At 43.7% G+C, this 21,708-nt stretch overlaps 3 protein-coding genes across 3 annotated transcripts in view; 2 read left to right on the top strand and 1 right to left on the bottom strand.

Moving 5' to 3' along the window:
* Window positions 1-12,107, bottom strand: part of ACTMAP (actin maturation protease) — a 52,892-nt gene extending 40,785 nt beyond the window's left edge. The window contains exon 1 of the mRNA XM_075836113.1: window positions 11,998-12,107. The gene's annotated coding sequence lies outside the window, so the exon portion shown is untranslated. The remainder of the gene's footprint in view (window positions 1-11,997) is intronic.
* MIA (MIA SH3 domain containing) lies at window positions 3,236-12,271 on the top strand. The gene is made up of 4 exons (XM_075836115.1): window positions 3,236-3,400; window positions 9,851-9,984; window positions 10,061-10,171; window positions 12,044-12,271. The coding sequence occupies exons 1-4, from the start codon at window positions 3,286-3,288 to the stop codon at window positions 12,065-12,067; spliced, it is 384 nt and encodes a 127-aa protein (XP_075692230.1). The 5' UTR covers window positions 3,236-3,285; the 3' UTR covers window positions 12,068-12,271.
* Window positions 12,272-18,914: 6,643 nt separating this feature from the next.
* LOC142658832 (rho-related GTP-binding protein RhoU-like) lies at window positions 18,915-21,540 on the top strand. The gene is made up of 3 exons (XM_075834443.1): window positions 18,915-19,225; window positions 19,832-19,890; window positions 20,252-21,540. Exons 1-3 carry the CDS (start codon window positions 19,006-19,008, stop codon window positions 20,702-20,704), a joined length of 732 nt encoding a protein of 243 aa, XP_075690558.1. The 5' UTR covers window positions 18,915-19,005; the 3' UTR covers window positions 20,705-21,540.
* The last annotated feature ends 168 nt before the right edge of the window (window positions 21,541-21,708 follow it).

A 21,708-nucleotide genomic window follows, 5' to 3' on the forward strand; every position in this document is an offset into this window, starting at 1 on the left:
AAGCTGCTCCTATCCTCTCCTCAGGATCCCCGGCAGTCACGGACAGCCGGAGACCCGACATTCAGCTGCCCGATCGCGCGGGCAGCAAGTTAAAACCCGAGGCGTAAAAAGTCTATAGCTCGGGTTTTAAGGACCCTGACCGCTGGCCGTAAAAATACAGCCAGCGGTCGGGAACCAAATAAGCTATAATTTAGCGCGGAGAGTAAAGCGTTTTTTTGCATGTGCGGATGAGGCTGGTACACTTTGCGTCACTGTGCAGCATGTCGCAGGGCTTCTTTACTGTAATTTATAATTTTTAGACCGGATACTAACACGGACAGTTTTGAGTGGCGTGTTTTAGCTGCTAAACTCCAGCAGTGAAGTGACATGCATGTGATTTTAGTGTTCGGTTCCTGTTAAAGAGGACCTGTTATGTCCCTAAATAAGTTAATTTCCGCCATGCCTAGATTCCTGATTTCCGTACTTTATTTATTTTTATATATCTACATTTGTTGTTTTGGCTGCCTATGTGCTAATTCATTAATGAATTGACACCTGGGTGGTCTCCATCACCCAGCAACATCGAGGCGTGAACCTAAGCCTCTTAGATTAAAATGTTTTTTTTTGACAGAGGATACTATTGGTTGGAATAGTGTAGTGTACTGTGTTTTCATCTTTCATTTTTTTGTGCCAGACAGAGGCCAAAAGGAGACCTTTTAATTTGGGCCTCTGTCTAATTGCCCCTATGGAGACATTTTGCATGTACATCGGTAGCTTTACTGAAGTACACGCAAAACATTGTGTGAACCCAGCCTTAGTCGTAACATTCACTGACCTCTTTATTAGCAATTCTTCTTATGCTTCCTACCATCTCTCTCAGGCCAGGAAAGCACACACACAAGCACACACACACACGCACACACACACACGCACACACACACACACACACACACACACACACACACACACACACACGTACACACACACACGTATAATGATAAGTGGATGTGCACGTATTCTGTGGAGGTGGTCGGTGGATCCTCAGAATCATTCACTCTGAAGGGACCCCACTCTGATGCTGCCCCTGGGCTATGAGGAGTCTACTGTCTGCAATAGGAGCCACAAACTTCAAGTCTCACCCACTTGCCTAAGCACTGCCTGCCAGCTGAAAATGGAAGCAATCAGAAGAAAGTGTTAAAGGGGTTATCCACTACTGGACAACTGATGGCCTATCCACCGGATAGGTAATCTGTGCGAGTCCAGACCCCGCACCGTTAGACAGCTACAGCCAGGCACGGGATGTTGTTGCCCATAATGCTATGTACGGTGCCGGTAGCAGAAGGCTCAGTACATTGCATAGTGGCCGTGCTGCAGAACTCCAGCTCTGCTGCTATTCACTGGCCGGAGCCAACAGCTTCCAACATGTACTTCCGGTGCTCGGAGGCAGCTGGAGCGGCTTAACGGATAGGTCATCAGATCCAGTGGATAGGTCATCAGTTGTCCAGTAGTGGACAACCCCTTTAACACTTTCTTCTGATTGCTTCCATTTTCAGCTGGCAGGCAGTGCTTAGGCAAGTGGGTGAGACTTGAAGTTTGTGGCTCCTATTGCAGACAGTAGACTCCTCATAGCCCAGGGGCAGCATCAGAGTGGGGTCCCTTCAGAGTGAATGAAAGATTTCTACAAGACTGCTTCAAGAACATGCAAAAAATATAAGTTTTACATGCACAAATTTTTCTTATTTTTCGTAAAACCACGTGTGGCCTTACCCTTACGGCCAGATGATCATATTGTACCTGGTCCAGGTGTTGCAGCCATATAATAATGTTGCCATTGTATGGCTGTGTGATACTGGTCTTAGGAACAAAGCTAAGGCCTCCTTCGGATGGCTGTAATGTAGCTGCATTTTAGCGTTCATAGTCTTGCCGCAAGACCCGGAACCTTGTGGTTCAAGTGAATTCAACTCGGATCACCTTAGGCTTCTACTCTCGGTTGTCTGAACCACGCAGAGTCCGGGTATTCCGGCAGTAATATGGACACTTAAATGCCCTCATTTATAAGGGTTTTCTCTTGGTGACTGATTTCCTGTATGTTACAGCTTCCTCCCCCATCATGTAACGTATGAGGCAATACTTGCACAATTTACTGGTTTTATAATCTCTCCCGATGGTCAGTTCTGGGAATAAGTCTGCAGGAAAACTGAGAGTAAACAGGAACACATGAGAAGAACACAATCCATCACTACTGTATAACGGTGTCTTGAGGAGGAAGCGGTTCTGAATTATTGTGACAATTTTGGATGATCATCATCACCACGAACCAGAGGTTTGTTTTTGTCAGCATCAGCAGGAAATATGTCAAGTGATGGAGACAATCTGCCAAATAAAGCGAAGTCAGCAGGAGGTGGAGAGACAGAAATAACATGATGGTGCAAAAAGACCAAGACGAGCCCGTGCAGCATCAAAAAGAGCAACTACATTGTCTTAGGCCCCGTGCACACGACCGTAGAATTCATCCGTAATTACGAACCCATTCATTTCTATTGCCCACGGACACCTTCCCGTATATTTACAGGAAGGTGTCCGTGCCGTAGAAAGGCTCCGCAAAAGAGAGGACGTGTCCTATTTTATGCTTTTTACGGACCGTGCTCCCATACTTTATATGGGAGCACAGCCTGCAAATGCGGGTGGTGTATGCGGCCGGCCGTGCCCGTAATCACAGGCACGGTCCTGTGCAGGGGGCCTTAAAGGAGTTTTCCAGTCTCAGCCCAGAGCTACACCTAGACATTTTGTAGCGCTACTTATTGATTTTTAACTCTTGAATGACATCTGCAGTCCACAAGATGCATGTATTCATTAGGACTGCAGCTGTAGCTCAAGAGTTAGGGTATGTTCACACGCAAAATCAAAAACGGCTGAAAAAGACGGAGCTGTTTTTAACGGAAAACCGCCATTTTTGTAGCCAAAAACATTTTTTGAGGCGTTTTTTTTAGCCGTTTTTGGAGCTGTTTTTTCATTGGCAGAATAAAAACAGATTGTAATCACCAGTCCGTTACCAGTGGCGAATAGGAATTCATAGAAAGCCAATAATCCGATCTACGACAACTTGTATGTTACAGGTAATGGACCTTTAAAAAAGGTTTTAGAACATTAGGAATTTGTTGCAAGGAATGACCCCCCCTCCTCAACTAGATGAAATGGGAAAAATAAAAAAAGAGGTGGGGAGGGAATGTGAAGCAGGTTCCTGAGCTCTGGGTGATCGCCTGCTGCTGGATAGTCAGTGTCTGGAGTGAGCAGAGCGGCTCAGTCATGTACCAGTCACTGCTGGGTCTTCTTTTCTGCATGCTGCTTGGGCTGGTTGGTGGAAATCGGAAGATGCACAAACTTGCAGACAAGAAGCTCTGTGCGGATGAGGAGTGTAGCCGTAAGTACTTCTGAGATGATGAGGGTTATAGTATTTGTGCATGTAATACCTTGGAATGTTTACAACATGGCTGAAAATCTGTACTAAAAGAGACCACCTATCATGGTGGCCAATCTTTGTGCCACATTTAGTAAAAATATCCTGCGTTTGCACAGGCTGTAAAGCAAAATATAATTGAGCTGTTGTTAAACGACCCGGGTTGTGGCTTGCAGGTGACACATCCAGATCCCCATGGACTTATGGAGATATTGATGAGTCACCCACATTCGAGTTCTGAATATATGTGGCCAAAACTTCTGCTCTGGTGCCTAAGATAGAACTAAAAGGCTACTTAGATGGTGGAATCTACAGATACTATAGATCATCAATTACACCAATAGGTATCATAGGATAGCATTAATGAAAGTTGGAAGCAGGGTCAGGTCCATATCCCGGGCACTTGTGTCAGCATCAAATAACAAGTTCTTGGCACCACAGTAAGGCTGGATTCACACGAGCATGTTCGGTCCGTAATGGACGGAACGTATTTCGGCCGCTAATCCTGGACCGAACACACTGCAGGGAGCCGTACTGTAATCATGTTTTCAGTACGGGACAGTAGTTCCACGGAGAGGCAGGGACACCTAGCATCGTACATAACTATGATGCTAGGAGCCCGGCTCCCTGCACTGTGTTCGGTCCGGGACTTGCGGCCGAAATACGTTCCGTCCATTACGGACATAACATGCTCGTGTGAACCCAGCCTAATAATTCCAGTTGTAGGGAACGCTTGTTCTCTGCATAGCAGACTTCCAGTAATCCCACATTTACGGTTTATTTACATGAGTCGTTTTTTGTGGCGATAAGTCTCACAAAAATGGTGCCGTTTTACTGCGCTTAAGCCTAAAACGCCACAAAGAAAACGACTTATGTAAACATACCCTTAGGGACAGTCCCAGTCTGCAGTTAGTGCTGAAGAATAGTTTGTACTCAGCACAATGTGAAATATTTCAAGCTCTGTTGAGGCATGTGACCCGGCACATATACACATCTGTGAGAAGCGTCACTCACTTCTATTCAATGCACTGGATCCTAAAGCAGTGTTCATCCTGAGCCCCCTGGTTCATGAACAATATCCAAAACAAATTAAAAAAAGACTGGCACATACATGGTCACTGGCAATAGATAAGGGACCAGGCGGTAAAGGAGTCTGTATAAGAATGGTTGCTGTTACAGTATGGTTTCTACATTGTAGCTACTCCGGGCTCTTATCTTCATGACATATTTTCCCACAACAGCAAATGTGTCAGACGTCACCTCCTTATGTTACGGTAAGCTGGCGCACGCAGTCGTATAGTAACAAAGCGCCGCCACTGCATTTCAAACATTGTACATACGTGTTCATACATTTCTGGTACACAGTTTGTAAGGGGGGGTTGGGGACAATAATATAATATTACACTCATCAGCCATAACATTAAAACCATCTGCCTAATATTGAGGAGGTCCCCCTGGTACCCGGCAAACCAGCTCTGAACCGTCAAGTCATGGACTCCACAAGATCTCTGAAGATGTCCTGTGGTATCTGGCACCAAGACGTTAGCAGCAGATAATATGTGAGGTGAGGTCTCCATGGATCAGACTTGTTTCTCCAACACATCCCACAGATGCTCGATGAGATTGAGATCTGGGGAATTTTCAGGCCAAGTCAACACCTTAAAGGGGTATTCCGGAACTAAAAAATTACATTTATTTAAATAAAACAATGAAAATGATATAACTTTACAATGTACTTACGTTTCATCAGATGGCTGTAGCGTCGTATATCCTCCTCCGTCACCGCCCCCTTAGTGAAGCAAAATCTGCACTTCCTGTGCAGACCCGTCCATTTAGTCTTCTGCCTTGCTTCCGGTTTCCGGCTTTCACACTGTACGGTTACGTCACAAATGACGTAACCGTACCACGTGCTTCTTTATCTCAGATCATGCGTGGTTAACACACTCCACCGCGCATGCTCTGTGAAATTATAACCCCTTATAAATTACCGACGGAATACGAAGTTGCGGGAGCTGTGACAGCTGCTGTCTCGTACAGCAGCTGCCGCAGCTCCTACAGCGGGGACCGATCGCTGTGTCCCCGCTGTCTAACCCCTTAAAAGCCGCGTTCAATAGAGATCGCGGCTTTTTAGGGGTTAAGTTACCATCGCCGGCCTGCTACACGATAGCGGCCGGCGATGGTTACTATGGCAACCGGACACCAAACAATGGCGTCCGGCTATGCCATCGACGGAAGCCTAATGGGTCCTGACAAAGTCAGGACCCACTATGCTTGCTGTCAGTGAATAGCTGACAGTTCTAATACACTGCACTACGCATGTAGTGCAGAGTATTAGAATTGCGATCAGGGCCTCCTGCCCTCAAGTCCCCTTGTGGGACAAAGTAATAAAGTAAAAAAAAAAGATGTGTAAAAATAAGAAAATAAAAGTTAAAAAAAATCCCCTTTTTTTCCCTTATCAGTCCTTTTTTATTAATAAAATATATAAATAAATAAAATATACATAATTGGTATCGCCGCGTCCGTAACGGCCTGAACTACAAAATTATTTCGTTATTTATCCCGCGCGGTGAACGCCGTAAAAGAAAATAATAATAAACCGTACCAAAATCACAATTGTTTGGTCACTTCACCTCCCAAAAAATGTATTAAAAAGAGATCAAAAAGTCGCATGTACCTAAAAATGGTCCTGATCGAAACTACAGTTCGTTACGCAAAAAATAAGTCCTCGCACGGCTTTATTGATGGAAAAATAATAAAGTTCTTGCTCTTAGAATAAGAGAACACAAAAAGTGAATGATTTTTTACAAAACGTATTTTATTGTGCAAATGCCATAAGACATAAAAGAACTATAAACATCTGGTGTCACCGTAAGGCCGAGTTTACACGAGCGTGTGCATTTTGTGCAAGCAAAAAGCGCGGCGTTTTGCGTGCGCAAAAGGCAATTAACAGCTCCGCGTGCCAGCCCTTTATGATGCGCGGCTGCCTGGTTTTCGCGCAGCCACCATCATTATGACACTCCGTTTGGATGTTTGTAAACAGAAAAGAACGTGGTGCTTTTCTGTTTTCATTCATCCTTTACAGTGCTGTTGCGCGAATCACGCACGTCCCACGGAAGTGCTTCTGTGCGACATGCGTGGTTTTCACACACCCATTGACTTCATATATGTGTATGTGTGATTTGTTTTGACACTTTTACTTTCAAAAAACAACTTTTTGGGCAAAAAAAATAGTTTTATTTGATTTTCACTGTAATTTTTTTTTTGTTTTTTCACCAACTTTATTTAACGGATTGACATTTTTTTTTAGTCCCACCATGGGACTTCACTATGCGATGTGCCGATCGCATATATAATGCTTTGGTATACTTCTTGTTATTATTGCCTGTAAGTATAAAACAGAGGGAGCTCCCTCCCTCTGTCAAACACATTAGATGCCGCTGTCACTATTGACAGCGGCATTTAATGGGTTAAATTGCCGGAATCGGAGCGCGCTTCGATTACGGCAGTTGCAGCAAGAGCCAGGCTGTGTATAAGGGGAGATTCACACGAGCGTTGCGTTTTTGCGCGCGCAAACAACGCGGCGTTTTGCGAGCGCAAAAACCATTTGACAGCTGCGTGTGTCATGCGTGTCTGATGCGCGGCTGCGTGATTTTCGCGCAGCCGGCATCATAGAGATGAGGCTTGTCGACGCCCGTCACTGTCCAAGGTGCTGAAAGAGCTAAATCTTTCAGCACCCTCGACAGTGAATGCCGAACACAATATCGCAAAACCTGTAAAAAAAAAAGATAAAGTTCCTACTTACCGAGAACTTCCCGGCCGTTGCCTTGGTGACGCGTCCTTGGTGACGCGTCCTTGGTGACGCGCCTCTCTCGACATCGGGCCCCACCTCCCTGGATGACGCGGCAGTCCAAGTGACCGCTGCAGCCTGTGATTGGCCTGTGATTGGCTGGAGCTGTCACTTGAACTGAAGTGTCATCCCGGGAGGTCGGACTGCAGGAAGGAGACAGGAGTAATCGGTAAGTTAGAACTTCGTTTTTTTTTACAGGTTCATGTATTTTGGGATCGCAAGTCACTGTCCATGGTGCTGAAACAGTTTAACTCTTTCAGCACCATGCACAGTGAATCTCTCCCGACGTCGCGGACCGGAAATTTTTTTGCCGGGTTCGGCCAAAACGAGTTTGGCCGAACCCGGTGAAGTTTGCCTCGGTTGTCGGGGTTCGCTCCTCGCAAAGACACTCCGTTTGGATGCTTGGAAACAGAAAAGCACGTGGTGCTTTTCTGTTTTCATTCATCCTTTTCACTGCTGTTGCGCGAATCACGCTCGTCCCACGGAAGTGCTTCCGTGTGGTGCGCGTGATTTTCACGCACCCATTGACTTCAATGGGTGCGTGATGCGCGAAATACGCAGAGTTATTGAACCTGTCGCGCTTTTTGCGCAGCAGACAAACGCTGCGCAAAAAGCACGGACTGTCTGTACTGCCCCATAGACTTGTATTAGTCCATGCGTGCCGCGTGAAAACCACGCGGCCCGCACGGACCGAATACACGCTCGTGTGAATCCCCCCTAACAGCCGTGCTCCTGCCGCTGATCGCGTGGGTACACTGGCAGTACCCGCGCCATCACAGGACGGATATATCCCTCCTCCTGCGCGAACTAGCAGCTGCAGAGCACTGATATATCCGCCCTTCGGCGTTAAGAGGTTAAAAACGCAGATATCCAGTGATTTCAGCTTGTGCTATCAGTAATAGAATGAGAGCACCAAAATGAAGACTGAGATTGCAGAAGTTAGTAGAGCTGGGTGTAGTAGGCGGAGCAAGTGCACTGCTGCATGCACATTGCATGCTGGGACTAGAGCAGTGCATGCAGGGAGGAGAAACACAGGAAGAGAAGAGGAATGAACTTACTGAGCAAAACAAACCTCTCAAGGTAAACAATAGGGAGTAATGTTACTAAAACCATTTATTATCAAGAAAAAGCTAGTCAGAGTGCACTAATATATTAATAGAGGAACATTGCATTGATTTAAAAAAAAAAAAAAAAAGGATTGGAAAACCCCTTTAAACTCTTTGTCATGTTCCTCAAACCATTCCTGAGAAATTATTGCAGTGTGGCAGGGGCATTATCCTGATGAAAGAGACCACTGCCATTCGGGAATAGCGGTGTCATGAAGCGGTGTGCTTGGTCTGCATCAATGAGCCTTGGGTGCCCATGACCCTGTCTCTGGTTCACCTGTTGTCCTTCCTTGGACCACTTTTGGTAGGTACTAACCACTGCATATCGGGAACACCCCACAAGTCCTCGAGTTTTGTAGATGCCCTCACCCAGTTGTCTAGCCATCACACTTTGGCCCTTGTCAAAGTCGGTCAGATCCTTAGACTTTTTCTGCTTCCAACACATCAACTTCAAGAAGTGACTGTTCGCTTGCCGCCTAATATATCCCACCCTTGTCAGGCGCCATTGTAACCAGATAATTAATTGTATTCACTTCACCTGTAAGTGGTATTAAGGTTATTCCTGAATTATATATGTTATATGGTGAATGTACTTTTTCTCTAGGGTGCTCGTACATGATGCAGGAAAGTCAAGTTTGCTGCCACGTGGCCAGAAACCAAATGGCTAAACTTCAGCAATTTTGTGGTAAAACCACATACAATTTTGCAGCACAATTCTCAGCCACGACAACTACTGCGGCTCAAATGTATCGTGTACAGAATGGGGTTTTCTAGCAATTAACTTATATGATGTTTCAATTAGGCATGTTATTAAAGTATCATAACACCCACTGATCCCGAGAGAGGTGGCAAAGCAGGCAAATCTCCTACAAAATATTGTGGGCAGCAACCACTAGAGGGAGCTAGCTGACTTCAATGAAAGTTGTATAAATATACAGTACATGTAGTGAGCTCCCCCTAGTGGTAACTGGAGACAGCTAAAATTATATTGTATTCTATAGCTGCAAGAAGGGAGGACATAGGAAAAAAAAATCTCATCTCCCTGAAGTTAAATCCTAATAGTAGGCAAGTATGGATAAATGTTCAAAAACACTGGACTAAGACATGAACACATGGTTTTTGCTTATTATACATCTACAAATTGTTAAAGGAATACTTCGGGGGGCAAAACTGATACACTGTGGTATACCTAGTGCAGGGCCTGAGGGGGCGGAGCATGACACAGGAATTCTCTCCGCCCCCACAGCCCCTGCACTAGGTATATCGCACAGTATCAGTTTTGGCCGGAGTGTTCCTTTAAGTGTGATCCAGTGTTTATAATGTTATAATCAGTATGTAGACACCAGAAACACATATAAAATGTAAATGTGATTGGTTGTTATGAGTTACAAGACGGCAATTTTCCTGCAGATGATGCTCAGTGGAGGACAATATGGTTTTATACCCTTTTCCTCTCTGCAGATCCCATCTCTATAGCAGTGGCGCTCTCTGACTACTCCCCCCCTGATTGCCGCTTCATCTCCGTCAGGCGCGGACAAACTCTGTATATTTACTCCAAATTAAAGGGCCGTGGGCGGATGTTCTGGCTTGGCAGTGTAAGTACAAATACAATTGTGTAACACAGTTTATATCAGAGTAATATATGATGTGCTGTGTTCTGTTACTCAATAGGTGCAAGGAGATGAATATGGGGAGTACACGGCGCGGTTGGGGTACTTTCCAAGTTTAATTGTTCAAGAAGAACATTATTTAATGCCTGGAAAAGTGGAGGTGAAAACAGATGTAAGTACTTTGTGTTATCATGAGCAAAATATACTGTTATTGGATGATTGATAATAGTCTGTGGTAAGATGAATGCCGCGATGGGTCTTTAGTTGGGTTTCAGCTTGGTCGCCCCAATTATAAAGCTTTATGATTGGCCCCAAGGAAATATAATGGAATATACAATGGCAGCATTGATATAGATGATAGTAGTAGTATTACATTATACTGAATGGCATCGCTATAGGAGGTGCACAGATTGCAGTTGCAGTAAGGTCTGTACTCTTGGATGGACTATGCGCCCCATGTGCTGGGGGCCAGAGAGAGCGCCAACAAACCACTCTACCTTGGTATTTAGATACAAAACTAGGGCAACTTGGGGTAACTGGGTAATATATTGCTAGATCACTAAAGAATTAGGGTCAGTTCACACTGAGTTTTTTGGCGCTTATTTTGACGCGGAAACCGTGCCGGAATCTGCACCATAAACAGATGAAATTGCCCCCCATTGATTTCAATAGGAGGCAGAGGCGTTTTTTCCCGGGTGGATTTTGGCCGCTTGCAGAAATAAAAAGCGGCACGTCCTTTCTTTCTTCCCGCCTCTAACCTCCCATTGAAATCAATGGGAGGCAGAAAACACCTATGGCGCCTGTTTCTGAGCATTTTTCGCTGCATTTTTTTACCAGCGGTCTTTGCATTAGCTTCAATGGCCGCGGGCAAAAAACGCCAGGATAGAATGCGGATAAATATGTGCAGGCAGTTCAAAATCTGCCTCAAAATTCCTGAAGGAATTCTGAGGCTGACTTTTTCTGCCTGAAAAAACTCAGTGTGAACAGGACCTTAACCCCTTCCCGTCGTAAACAACTTTCAGATTTTCATTTTCGTTTTTTCCTCCCCACATTCCAGAAGCCATAACGTCTTTATTTTTCCGTCGATATAGTACTATGAGGGCTTGATTTTTGAGGGACGAGTTGTAGTTTTTCGTAGCACCATTTATTTTGCCGTATAATGTACTAGGAAACGGGAAAAAAATTATTTGTGGGGTAGAAAATGAAAAAAACAGTGATTTCTCCATGGTTTTTTGCGTGCCGTTTTTACGGAATTCACTGTGCAATTAAAACCACATGTTAACTTTATTCTGTGGGTCAATAAGATTACGGTGATACCAAATATATATAGTTTTTTCTATATTTTACTACTTTTACATGTAAAAACCTAAGTGTGAAAAAGAAAATGTATTTTGCGTCGCCAAATTCCGAGAGCCATACGTTTTTTACTTTTACCGTCGATTAAGTGGTCTGAGGGCTTATTTTTTGTGGGATAAGCTGTAGTTTTTAATAATACCGTTTTGGTGAACATGTGACGGTTTGATCACTTTTTATTTCATTTTTTGTGGGAGATTAGGTGACTAAAAAATAAAGATTCTGGCGTTTACAATTTTTTTTTTTTTTACGGCGTTCATTGTGCAGGTTAAATAATGACATATTGCGATAGTCCAGACTTTTACGGACGCGGCGATACCAATTATGTTTATTTTTTTTTATTTTTTTACTATGCTCTAGGGGGAAAATGGGAAAAGGGGGGTTTTTTAACTCGAAATTTTTTTTTTACACATTTTAAATGTATTCTTATGTAATTGAGACAAGTCAGAAAACAGTTAACAGTTGGGTCTTTGAGCGAACACCCCTATGATCGCCTTTACTCAAAGATATCCATATCTCCAACTGAAACGTATTATGTCTCCATTTATTCAATGGGACTGGACTGCCACAGGCCTTTCTTTTTAGGGATCGGTAGTGGTCTTGGCTATGGGTGGGCCCTAAATCATCATTATCTCCTGAAAGTACCTCAGTCCAACGCTGCTTATTCGCTTCTGTTTCTTCTATTTTTCAGCAATGGGATTTCATGTGTCAATGACCTCTCCAACCTCATGTGATACCGTGTCATGGAGCTTGGTGTCCTCACATCTCATCTGCACAAAAGCAACGGAGACATTAAACAATATCTATTACCTAAGGCTTTCTGTCCGCTTACACAACGCCGTGTACAATGTATGAATATATAAGGGATTTGTCATATTGTACTCAAAATATATATTATCTATACCTAATACTGAAGAAACGTAGTGGTGGCATTCATCGAATAGGATGCGGGACAAATGTTGATGTGACAAACTTTACCTCACAGCTTCCATTCTTAGGCCATGGTCACACAGGGGGCGGATGCGCTGCGTCAAAGTACACCGCGTATCCGCCCTGGAAACCGCAGGGAATTCAGTCTGAAAAAAACGCACCAAATTGTGCTGCGGAAAACATTGTTTAATTTTTTATATATATATATATACACTTACCCCATTCTCCGTAGTCATGGCAAAGCGTCCCTCTGTTGTCCCTGCAGTCCGACCTCCTGGGATGACGCTGCAGCCCCATGCAATGAAACGTCAACCCAGGAGGTTGGCCTGGACGGGCAACAGAAGAACCCGTCGCTATGATAACGCCCGGGTTAAAGTACAAAAATATATATATATTTTTTTTCTGAATTGCGTTTTTTGCAGGGGAATTGCAGCTTTTCCGTCGCAAAAATCAAAACATTTGTTATTTTTCTGCGGATTTGACCTCCCCATTGAATTAAACGTGGAAAACTTACAATAGAAGAGCAGCGATTCCATGCTGCGGATTAAAAACCGTTAACGACTTGATATTATCGGCAATTGGTGCTCGTTTTAGCGATCTATCTTTCCGTTTAAAAGGACCAATGAGTGCTGTGTGCCCAATACAATAAGTGGCAATGCCCAGCAACGCAGGCGCTCTGACTGGTCTAGAAGGTCTAGCTGCCCCGATATATAAAAATAACGGAAGCTCTCAGGAGAAACGTCCTCACTTTCCACGCTTACTCCTCATTGCAACCCTACAGAGTGTCAAATGGTTCTTCTCTTGGTTGATAGCAGGGGCCCGACTTGAAGCATCTGGGCCCCCATGCAAAATCTGTAAGAGGGCCCCCATCTGCCATGTGCCGTTTATATGGGTGCGGCTGGTGCCCCTATAGATTCACCCTTGTATGATGGATCACAAGGAGAACTTGAGGGTCATTACCATAGTACAGCGTTGTATTTACATCTGCAGAAATGACGGCTAATTCTATTAACACGTTCAGAATTAAACCAGGATCAGAATTGTTCATAGATATTTATTTAAAGCCCGCATGAATTTCCAAGTGGCAGATCCTGCTGTTTTTAGTGGGATTTGCCCGCCATATAATGTGTATACCGTAGGTGTCTGTCAGACACGGTCAGCCATGTTTGATCTTCAGAGCCAAGACATTCACACCTCTACCACCAGGTGAATTAACATACAGCCGAGACGAATGTGCATATTAATGGGGGGCCGGGGCTGATAACTACCATCCCAAACATCTGATGTCCATATTAGAAATTCTCCATGTGAGGTATTAAAAAAATAAGTTGGGGAATCTTTTAATAATAAAAAAATCTTTGAAATTATTATTGTTTTTAGATAAAGGATCTGATATCGACTGATTTTTTTTTTTACATCTATGCCCAGTTTTAGACTTGACTTTAAGGGTTTTTTCAGTATTTAACATTTATTGTCTATCCATAGGATAAGCCATCAATATTTGACCCTCCGCTGATCAGTCAGGGTCCTAGTAATATTCTATCAATGTCTTTAGTGAAAACACCCTTAACAGGGTCGGTCACATGGGTTAAAAGATCCAAAAACCTACATTTTACCAGACCGAGGAAGACTTCATCTTGCGTTACCTCGTCACCTGATACCAGATCTTGGCTCAATGTCCGACTGTTACTACCCAAATCACAGCTCTACCCATCAATGCTGGTAGGAAGGACCTAGGGGCATACGTTTCCACCAAAATAAAGTTAACCCTTTAAGATACAAATCTCTTTTCTAATCATGGAACCCCTTTAATAAATTGTAGGCATGATAAGAAGAAAATTTGTAGTCATTGTATATAATGCTCTACAAACATATAGGAGCCAATGGCTGTGTGGACCGACTGACAAGGGGCCTTTATCATTGATCTTAGAAAGTTTCTGTCTATATCGGATTAATTGCCTGTATGGAAAACTTTCTTTCATCAGTCCCTGGGAATCGTCTAATCCCACTATCCCAGGCCTTGTAAATGTGGCCGCTATCAGCTGGGACTCTCACTGCTCATTTACACAAAGGTGCGAAGTGTTGGTTCATTATAATGTCATTACTAGGGTCTCCTATAACCATGTTGTATCCTATTGTAAATCAGACCTTGAATGGGGTTAATGGCTTCAGTAATGGACCTAGAATCATGTTCCGTGGCCATTTACACGTCGGTTAAAGTGAACCCGCCTAAAAAAAAAGGACAAGGGAGGCTTTAATTTATAGTGACAGTCTTAATGCCAACGAATATCAATTGAGGGAAGGCAGTGGTTGCAACATTATGTGTATTCAGTATCATCTATATTATAATCAAACTGGGATCTTCTCATCATTGGTCTTATTCTTTTTTCGATTGCGTTATCCTGATTGCTAGTAATGCATTTGCAGTGAAATAATATAATTACCACAGCACTATCCTCATAACACAGGCGTACAAGGAAATGTCCCTATTCTAAGCACGCTGAAATGTTAGGGTTAATTATCTAAGGCGCCTATACATTTAGGCATCATGCACATGAGCGCAAAACACAGATCCTAGTGGCTTCCGAGTGCTGTCTTGCGGACCCATGCACTAGAATTGGCAAGACGGACCCCAAACACGGACAAGTATGGGACATGTTCAGTAATTTTACAGAACCGACACACGGATCCGCAAAAACAAACCGATGCGTGCATAGTCCCATCTCTTGTGTGCTATATATATATATATATATATATATATATATATATAATATGCATGGAGTGTAATACATAACTATCGCCACAAGGAGGCAGCAGATACATTTCTTCCAAACTTCACAATTTACTGAATCTGAGGCTGGCTTGGCAGGTAAGGCTCTATTCACATCACGTAACAGCCCTACGTCGGATATTTACGTCAGGAGGATCTCTAGACATTTAGCGACGTATCTCTACGTCTATCCATACAGTGGGATACGTCGCTAATACACTCCCATTGTAAAAAAAAAAACATACGTTGCAGCATAGTTTTTTTGTTTTTACTGTATCAATCAGGACCAGGACCAGGACCATTGAGCTTCAGAATTTCTGACTGTGGCCACATCTGTATATTCATCTTACAGTCCGGCTTCAAAATAAACTACACTCTGTCCTATATTGAAGGTAGACAAAGTGCAAAGATTATCATTGTAATATCACATCGCATGAAATTACCCATTTACCAAAAGGATTCCTAATAACGCTAATGTCAATAAATAAATGACGGACTATTGTAATTTCTGGGAAGAAAAATGACAGCGAAGACGTCAGCTGAATGGTACACACCGTCGCCATAAAACATGATCACTGAAATAATCCAACAATCCCCTAATATAAACAGTAACAGGGAGCAGATATCTCTGGTTTAGGAGCCAGATTGTTTGATCTAGAATGAAGTGTTTGGAGAAGGACACGCTGGGTGGGCTCGTGCTCCTCCGGGACAGACGGAAAAACAGCTGCTGGCTCTGTGGAGTTAGTGGGGACAGATGCAAGGACCTCGGGGAGTAAGCAGGCCTGATAGAGTGTCACTGTTCACACCTATGCTCTTCATTTTCATTGAGGGGATATAAAAGAGCGAGGCCTGATGGCTCTTCCACATGTTGAACTTTGCTGGTGATCAGGCAATCAAAGGACCATTGTCCACTGGATACGATACAGAAGATTTAGGTTAGGGCTACTCGGCGACTAAGGCAGCGACACGTCGAGCATCCGAAGATCGCTGTCTCATGCTACCTAGATCGCGTTGTGACCAGCAAGTTGCCGCAACCGCAACTTGACTCGTAAAAAAAATCCAAAAAGTTGACGTTACTGCGATGTACCCAGCGTGACACAGCTATCTTTATAAATAGCCAAAGTTGCAGTGTAGCCCTAGCCTAATGTATGGGAACAAAAACTTAATCTTTTTGCCCAGTGGCAACCCATTTATTATATACGTATAAACAGTGGCATAGCTATGCAAAAGTTGTTGTAGTCCAAAGTGGCCGAAAGGGCGAGATAGTACTGATAAAAATGGCATGTGATGGGTGGGGGAGGCCTTGGTAGATTTTTCTTTAGGACCAAACAGCTTAACCCCTTAGTGACCACCAATACGCCTTTTCACGGTGGTCACTAAGGGGCCTTAGGCTAGGCCGTCGCCTTTTCATGGCGGCCCAGACTAAGTCCTGCACGGGTGTCCCGTGCAGGCTGGAGCCGGGGTTCGGCTGTCTGATGACAGCCGGACTCCTGCTCCAACGGCCACGATCAAAGTTTACCTAGATCGCGGATGTTCATCCCATTAAATGCCGCGGTCAATAGCGACCACGGCATTTAAATCATTTACAGAGGGAGGGGGCTCCCTCTCTCACCCATCGGCGGCCCACAAATGCAATCGCGGGCCTCCAATGGGGTGCCATGGCAGCCGGGTGCATGATAAAGGCCCTAATAGATTGCCTGTCAGATTTACACTGACAGACAACAATGCTCTGGTATACGAAGTATACCAAAGCATTATAGCAGCGATCTGAAGATCGCATAGTAAAGTCCCCTAGTGGCACTAATTAAATAAGTAATAAATGTGAAAATAAAATTATTAATAATAATTATTTAGTAAAAGTGTAAAATAAATAAATAAAACTACACATATATGGTATTGCCGCAACCGTAATGACCCAAATAATATGTAATTTAAACCACAAGGTGAGCACTGTACAAAAAAAAACCGCAAAAAACAATGGCGAAATTGCTATTTTTTTCCATCGCCCCCCCAAAAAGTCATAATAAAAGTTAATCAATAAGTCCCATGGACCTCAAAACAGTACCAATGAAAACTACGCCTCGCCCCGTGAAAAACAAGCCCTCATATCGAATAAAAAAATGACGGTTCTTGGAAAGCGACGATACAAAAAGCAAATAATTTTAGTTCAAAATTGTTTTCATTGTGCAAAAGTAGTAAAACATAAAAAACCTCTACATATGTGGTATCGTCGTCATCGTACCGACCCATAGAATAAAAGTAACATGTTATTTATCCCGCACAGTGAACGGCGTGAATTTAAACCGCATAGGACAATGGCGGAATTTCAGGGTTTTTTTCTATTCTCCCCCAAAAAAAGTTAATAAAAGTTAATCAAAAAATGATATGTACCCCAAAATGGTGCCATTAAAAAATACAACTAATCCCACAAAAAACAAGTCTTCATACAGCTATGTCGACGGAAGAATAAAATTTTTTATAGCTCTTTGAATGCGACTATAGCAAAACTAAAAAAAAACAGCTTGGTCATTAGGGCCTAAAATAGGCTGGTCACTAATTAAAGGAGTTGTCCGGGGGACGGACTGTTTTTTTTTATACTGATGACCTATGCACAGGTAGGTCATCAGTATATGATCTGTGGGGGTCGGACACCCGGACCTTGCACTGATCAGCTGACTCCAGGCGCCAGCTGTTCAAGTGAATAGGAGCAGAGTTGCAGTTCTGCAGCACGGCCGCTATACAGTGTACGGAGCCATCTGCTTCCAGCACTGAACACTGCATAACAACCGATGCCCAGAGGCTTCCGGTACAGCTGATCGGTGTAGGGTCCGGGTGTTGGACCTTCACTGATTATATACCGAGGATAGGCCATCAGTATGAAAAACCAGTCCATGCCCGGAAAACCCCTTTAAGGCTTCCCCTCTGCATAGAAATAGTTAATTTTCATATTGTGTATGGAAGCTCTACAGCATGACATCATCATATACAGTGGTATGTGATGTCAATGCCAGTTAGGTGCTAGGCCAAGGTAAAGCTTTTGCACCAGGACTCAGAAGCTTTAAGCTACGCCTCTAATGTTGGCTTATATCAAAGGGGTGACGCTGGTAATAGGGAACGCCATGACATCATCTGCAAAGAGAGCCCTGGGGCTACACAACTCTTGCACTGACTTAAGTAGATCACCCGGACAAGTGTGGGCTTCTCCCTATACAGCCCTACGGGTGTGCTACATATTCTGTAACACCACTAATAATTCAGTTTATGGTTTGATCTCTATTTCAATAACACTGATCCAAAATGTGAAGTTAGCTCGAGAATCCACAGGATTGCAGTGCCCTTTGAAGACATTATACGTCTTAATTCTCCCTATATAAGAACATAAGCTCTGCAAAGCAGGATTATGGTATTAAGTAGGTGTATTACAGGGTAAGCTTGGGATAGGAGCGGGATATCTTACACTCATTGCTTTTCACTCCTCAAGGTCTGGAATGCAGAGGGTTAAGATGTAGACTTCTTAGAAAAGTCCATTGTACAGGATCTGAACTGCAACTCTTCAGGGTGGAGATTTCATGTAGGAGAAACATTAACTTTTTCTTTTCCCAGATCTCTCGGTTTAGGGGGAACAGAGGCTACGTAACTTTAGCCAGAATTCCTCATTTTAATTCTATGCAAAACTCCTCTGTGGAAGCTGAGCTCTCTATCCCACCCCCCAATCTCCCTCCTCCCAGTCTTTCCACCTCCCCCACCACATCAATCCCTTCTTCCTCCACATTGATTGTCTGCAACTCCTCCCTCTCCTGATCCCAGCCCTCCGCCTGCAGAGTTCCCAAGAGTGAAGGGGGTGTCTTGCACAAAGAGGGAGGGGAAACTGATTTTAAAAAGTCATTTCTCCTTTCCTGAAACAGTATACCTGTAGAAACCTGGCAAGGTGGACACTCCGAAACCAGAGGATAATGCCCCCACAAGAGATGTCCATGGAATACACGTCACACTTTGCACCTCCTGTGCCACCCCACATGCCTAAACCTCTACCATCCACTGGAGGTCAAGAGAGGAACCTGAAATGTGTCCTACTAGGAGACGGGGCAGTAGGGAAGACCAGCCTTCTGGTCAGCTACACCACCAATGGTTACCCAACACGATACATCCCCACCGCCTTTGATGACTTCGCAGGTAGGATTACTTATACAATTAAGGAATAAGTTTTTCTCAGATTAAACCGTAAGAATTCATTTTTTTTTAGTATATTTTTCTTAACCTTTTAAAGGCCAACCAAGAAGGTCCTTTCCGTCATATGTTTTCCTATGTTCAGATCTTCTTGTATTCCTTTCACGTCAAGTTAAGGCTGATTGCACAGGGTTTCCAGGGCATTCGTGAAAGGGATCCAATATTAGGATAATATAGGACACCCCTGGGGGGGATTCTTGTTACTCTCTGCTATTTTTCCATTTAGGAATGTAGAAGTCTTAAGGCTGATTTTTTTTCCCAGTAACTGGTTTGGGCCAGATCTTATATAACTCGAAATAACGTCACATTTTACTGTTTTTAATTGCTCTGTGACACTGTTTAGGATCAGACTATTGCCTATAACATAGCGTTTTACAATGTTTCCTTGCACCATGGCATCTGCTGATCAAGGGTTCACAGTAACAGGGTCATGTCCTGTCTGCGTCACCTTATAGTTTATACCCATTAAACCCCATAGGAATATAGGATCATGTGCCAAATTCCAGAATTTCATGCAAATAGTTAATTCTATATAATTTTTATTTTCTGTAGCTCTGGTGCAAGTGGAAAACACGCCTGTCAAGCTGCAGCTGTGTGACACCGCGGGGCAGGTAAGTGCTCGACTGCATATTGCATGACTCCCTCTTGTGTGTGCTACTATATGTCCCTGCAGGTAGGGACGCCATATCTTAAATCTGTCACCCTGCAGATCCCATGTCCTCCTTTGCCTACCGTCTGTCTGTGGCACGTTGCTGTGGGAAGGGATAGAATCAATGCATAAGCCACCCTAGCACCAGACTTAATGTCTACTAGGATTATGCATTGTCCTACAGTAGTAGAGAACGTTCCCATATTTCATGGTTTCCATGTTGCCCTACATTAGCTGGGACTCCAAGCCCTACAGTTCTACCTCTTTTGTATGTCGCTTCTTCTGGATACACCAATATAAACCTACACTTCTTCTTTTTTCAGGATGAATTTGACAAGCTGCGTCACTTCTGCTACCCGAAAACCGATGTGGTCATCCTGTGTTTTAGTGTCGTGAGCCCATCTTCTTTTCAGAATATATCGGAGAAATGGATCTCAGAGATTCAAAGTCATTGCCCCAATGTGCCACTTCTCCTGGTGGGCACACAGTGTGACCTCCGAGAGGATGTCAAAGTCTTAATCCAGTTGGCACGGTATCGGGAGAAACCTGTGTCCCCTTCCTCAGCCCGGGCACTCGCTGAAAAAATTGGGGCGATCGCCTATGTTGAATGCTCTGCTCTTACTCAAAAGAACCTGAAAGAAGTCTTTGATACGGCCATCCTATCAGGCCTCCGTTACTCTGACCTTAGAAACCAGAGGGAGAGGAAAATGGCCGCCACAGCCAGCAAGATGAAGACTCTCTCAAAGGCTTGGTGGAAAAAGTATGTGTGCGTATAAGAATTTTACTCGTTGTAACTTGGGACCAACAAGTGCCTTATCCAAAGAGCTTGCACTCGGAGCAAGAGCTTAACTTCTTGCTGTGAAAGGTGACTATGAAAGTTCACGTTCCTGGATTACCATGCCCAAATTCCAGGTGCATGGAGAGTTCAAAGACTTCTAATGGGGCCCGGTATGGACTGAATCAGCAGGTTCCTGGAGACGTTGTACTTTGGCGGCAGATTAACCTACATAACGACATTCTGACACCTCTTCTCAAAGGGATAGATCCAATTTGCACCTATGTTTACACTGGATAAGGTCCCAGGCTGAAATGCGTCAGAATGAAATCTGGTGACCGGGATGGTGCCTATACTGAATTAATATAATTATTGCATTGATTTGCTGCCTTGCAGTGGCGGCTGAAACCTGAATATAGCTTCTGTTGTAAGAAGCGTGTAACATATGGACGTTGTAATACTATGTATTAGCATGGACATCCGTGTCTGCGAGTGAGCCATGACCTGGACTGTTTCTTGTCTTCGAACAGCAGATTTACATTTACTGGGATATGTCATCTAGCATCAAACAGACTTTGCGTAACTCCAGGCTCCCAGCTGTTCTCTAACTACATGGCCCCATACTGAGACTTGTAGTTCCGGGACATCTGGATCCCACCGGTTACTGAAGTCTGTCTGAAGTCAATTTTACTAATACCAGTGTGATGTCACTCAAAGCCATAACATGTCAAACTCCTCCTGTATCCGTCTCAGTGATAACGCTTTACAAGCATTTGTTTGGGACGCAAAATATCTCTTTATGTGATTCTGTTTGCAAATAAAATCACTTTTATTGAATCCATTGTCTGGTCTTTACTCAATCCGTGGAGAATGCGGGTGGGATTGATCCGTGCATTATAATCTACAGTGATTGAAACGAAAACTAAATCTAAAGTAAAAAAAAATTGTTAATACAATTTACACATATATATATGTAAATGTTACAGTAGTGATCATCGCGGCAGG

Source organism: Rhinoderma darwinii, chromosome 8, assembly GCF_050947455.1.
Source record: "Rhinoderma darwinii isolate aRhiDar2 chromosome 8, aRhiDar2.hap1, whole genome shotgun sequence".
Taxonomy (NCBI): Eukaryota; Metazoa; Chordata; class Amphibia; order Anura; family Rhinodermatidae; genus Rhinoderma; species Rhinoderma darwinii.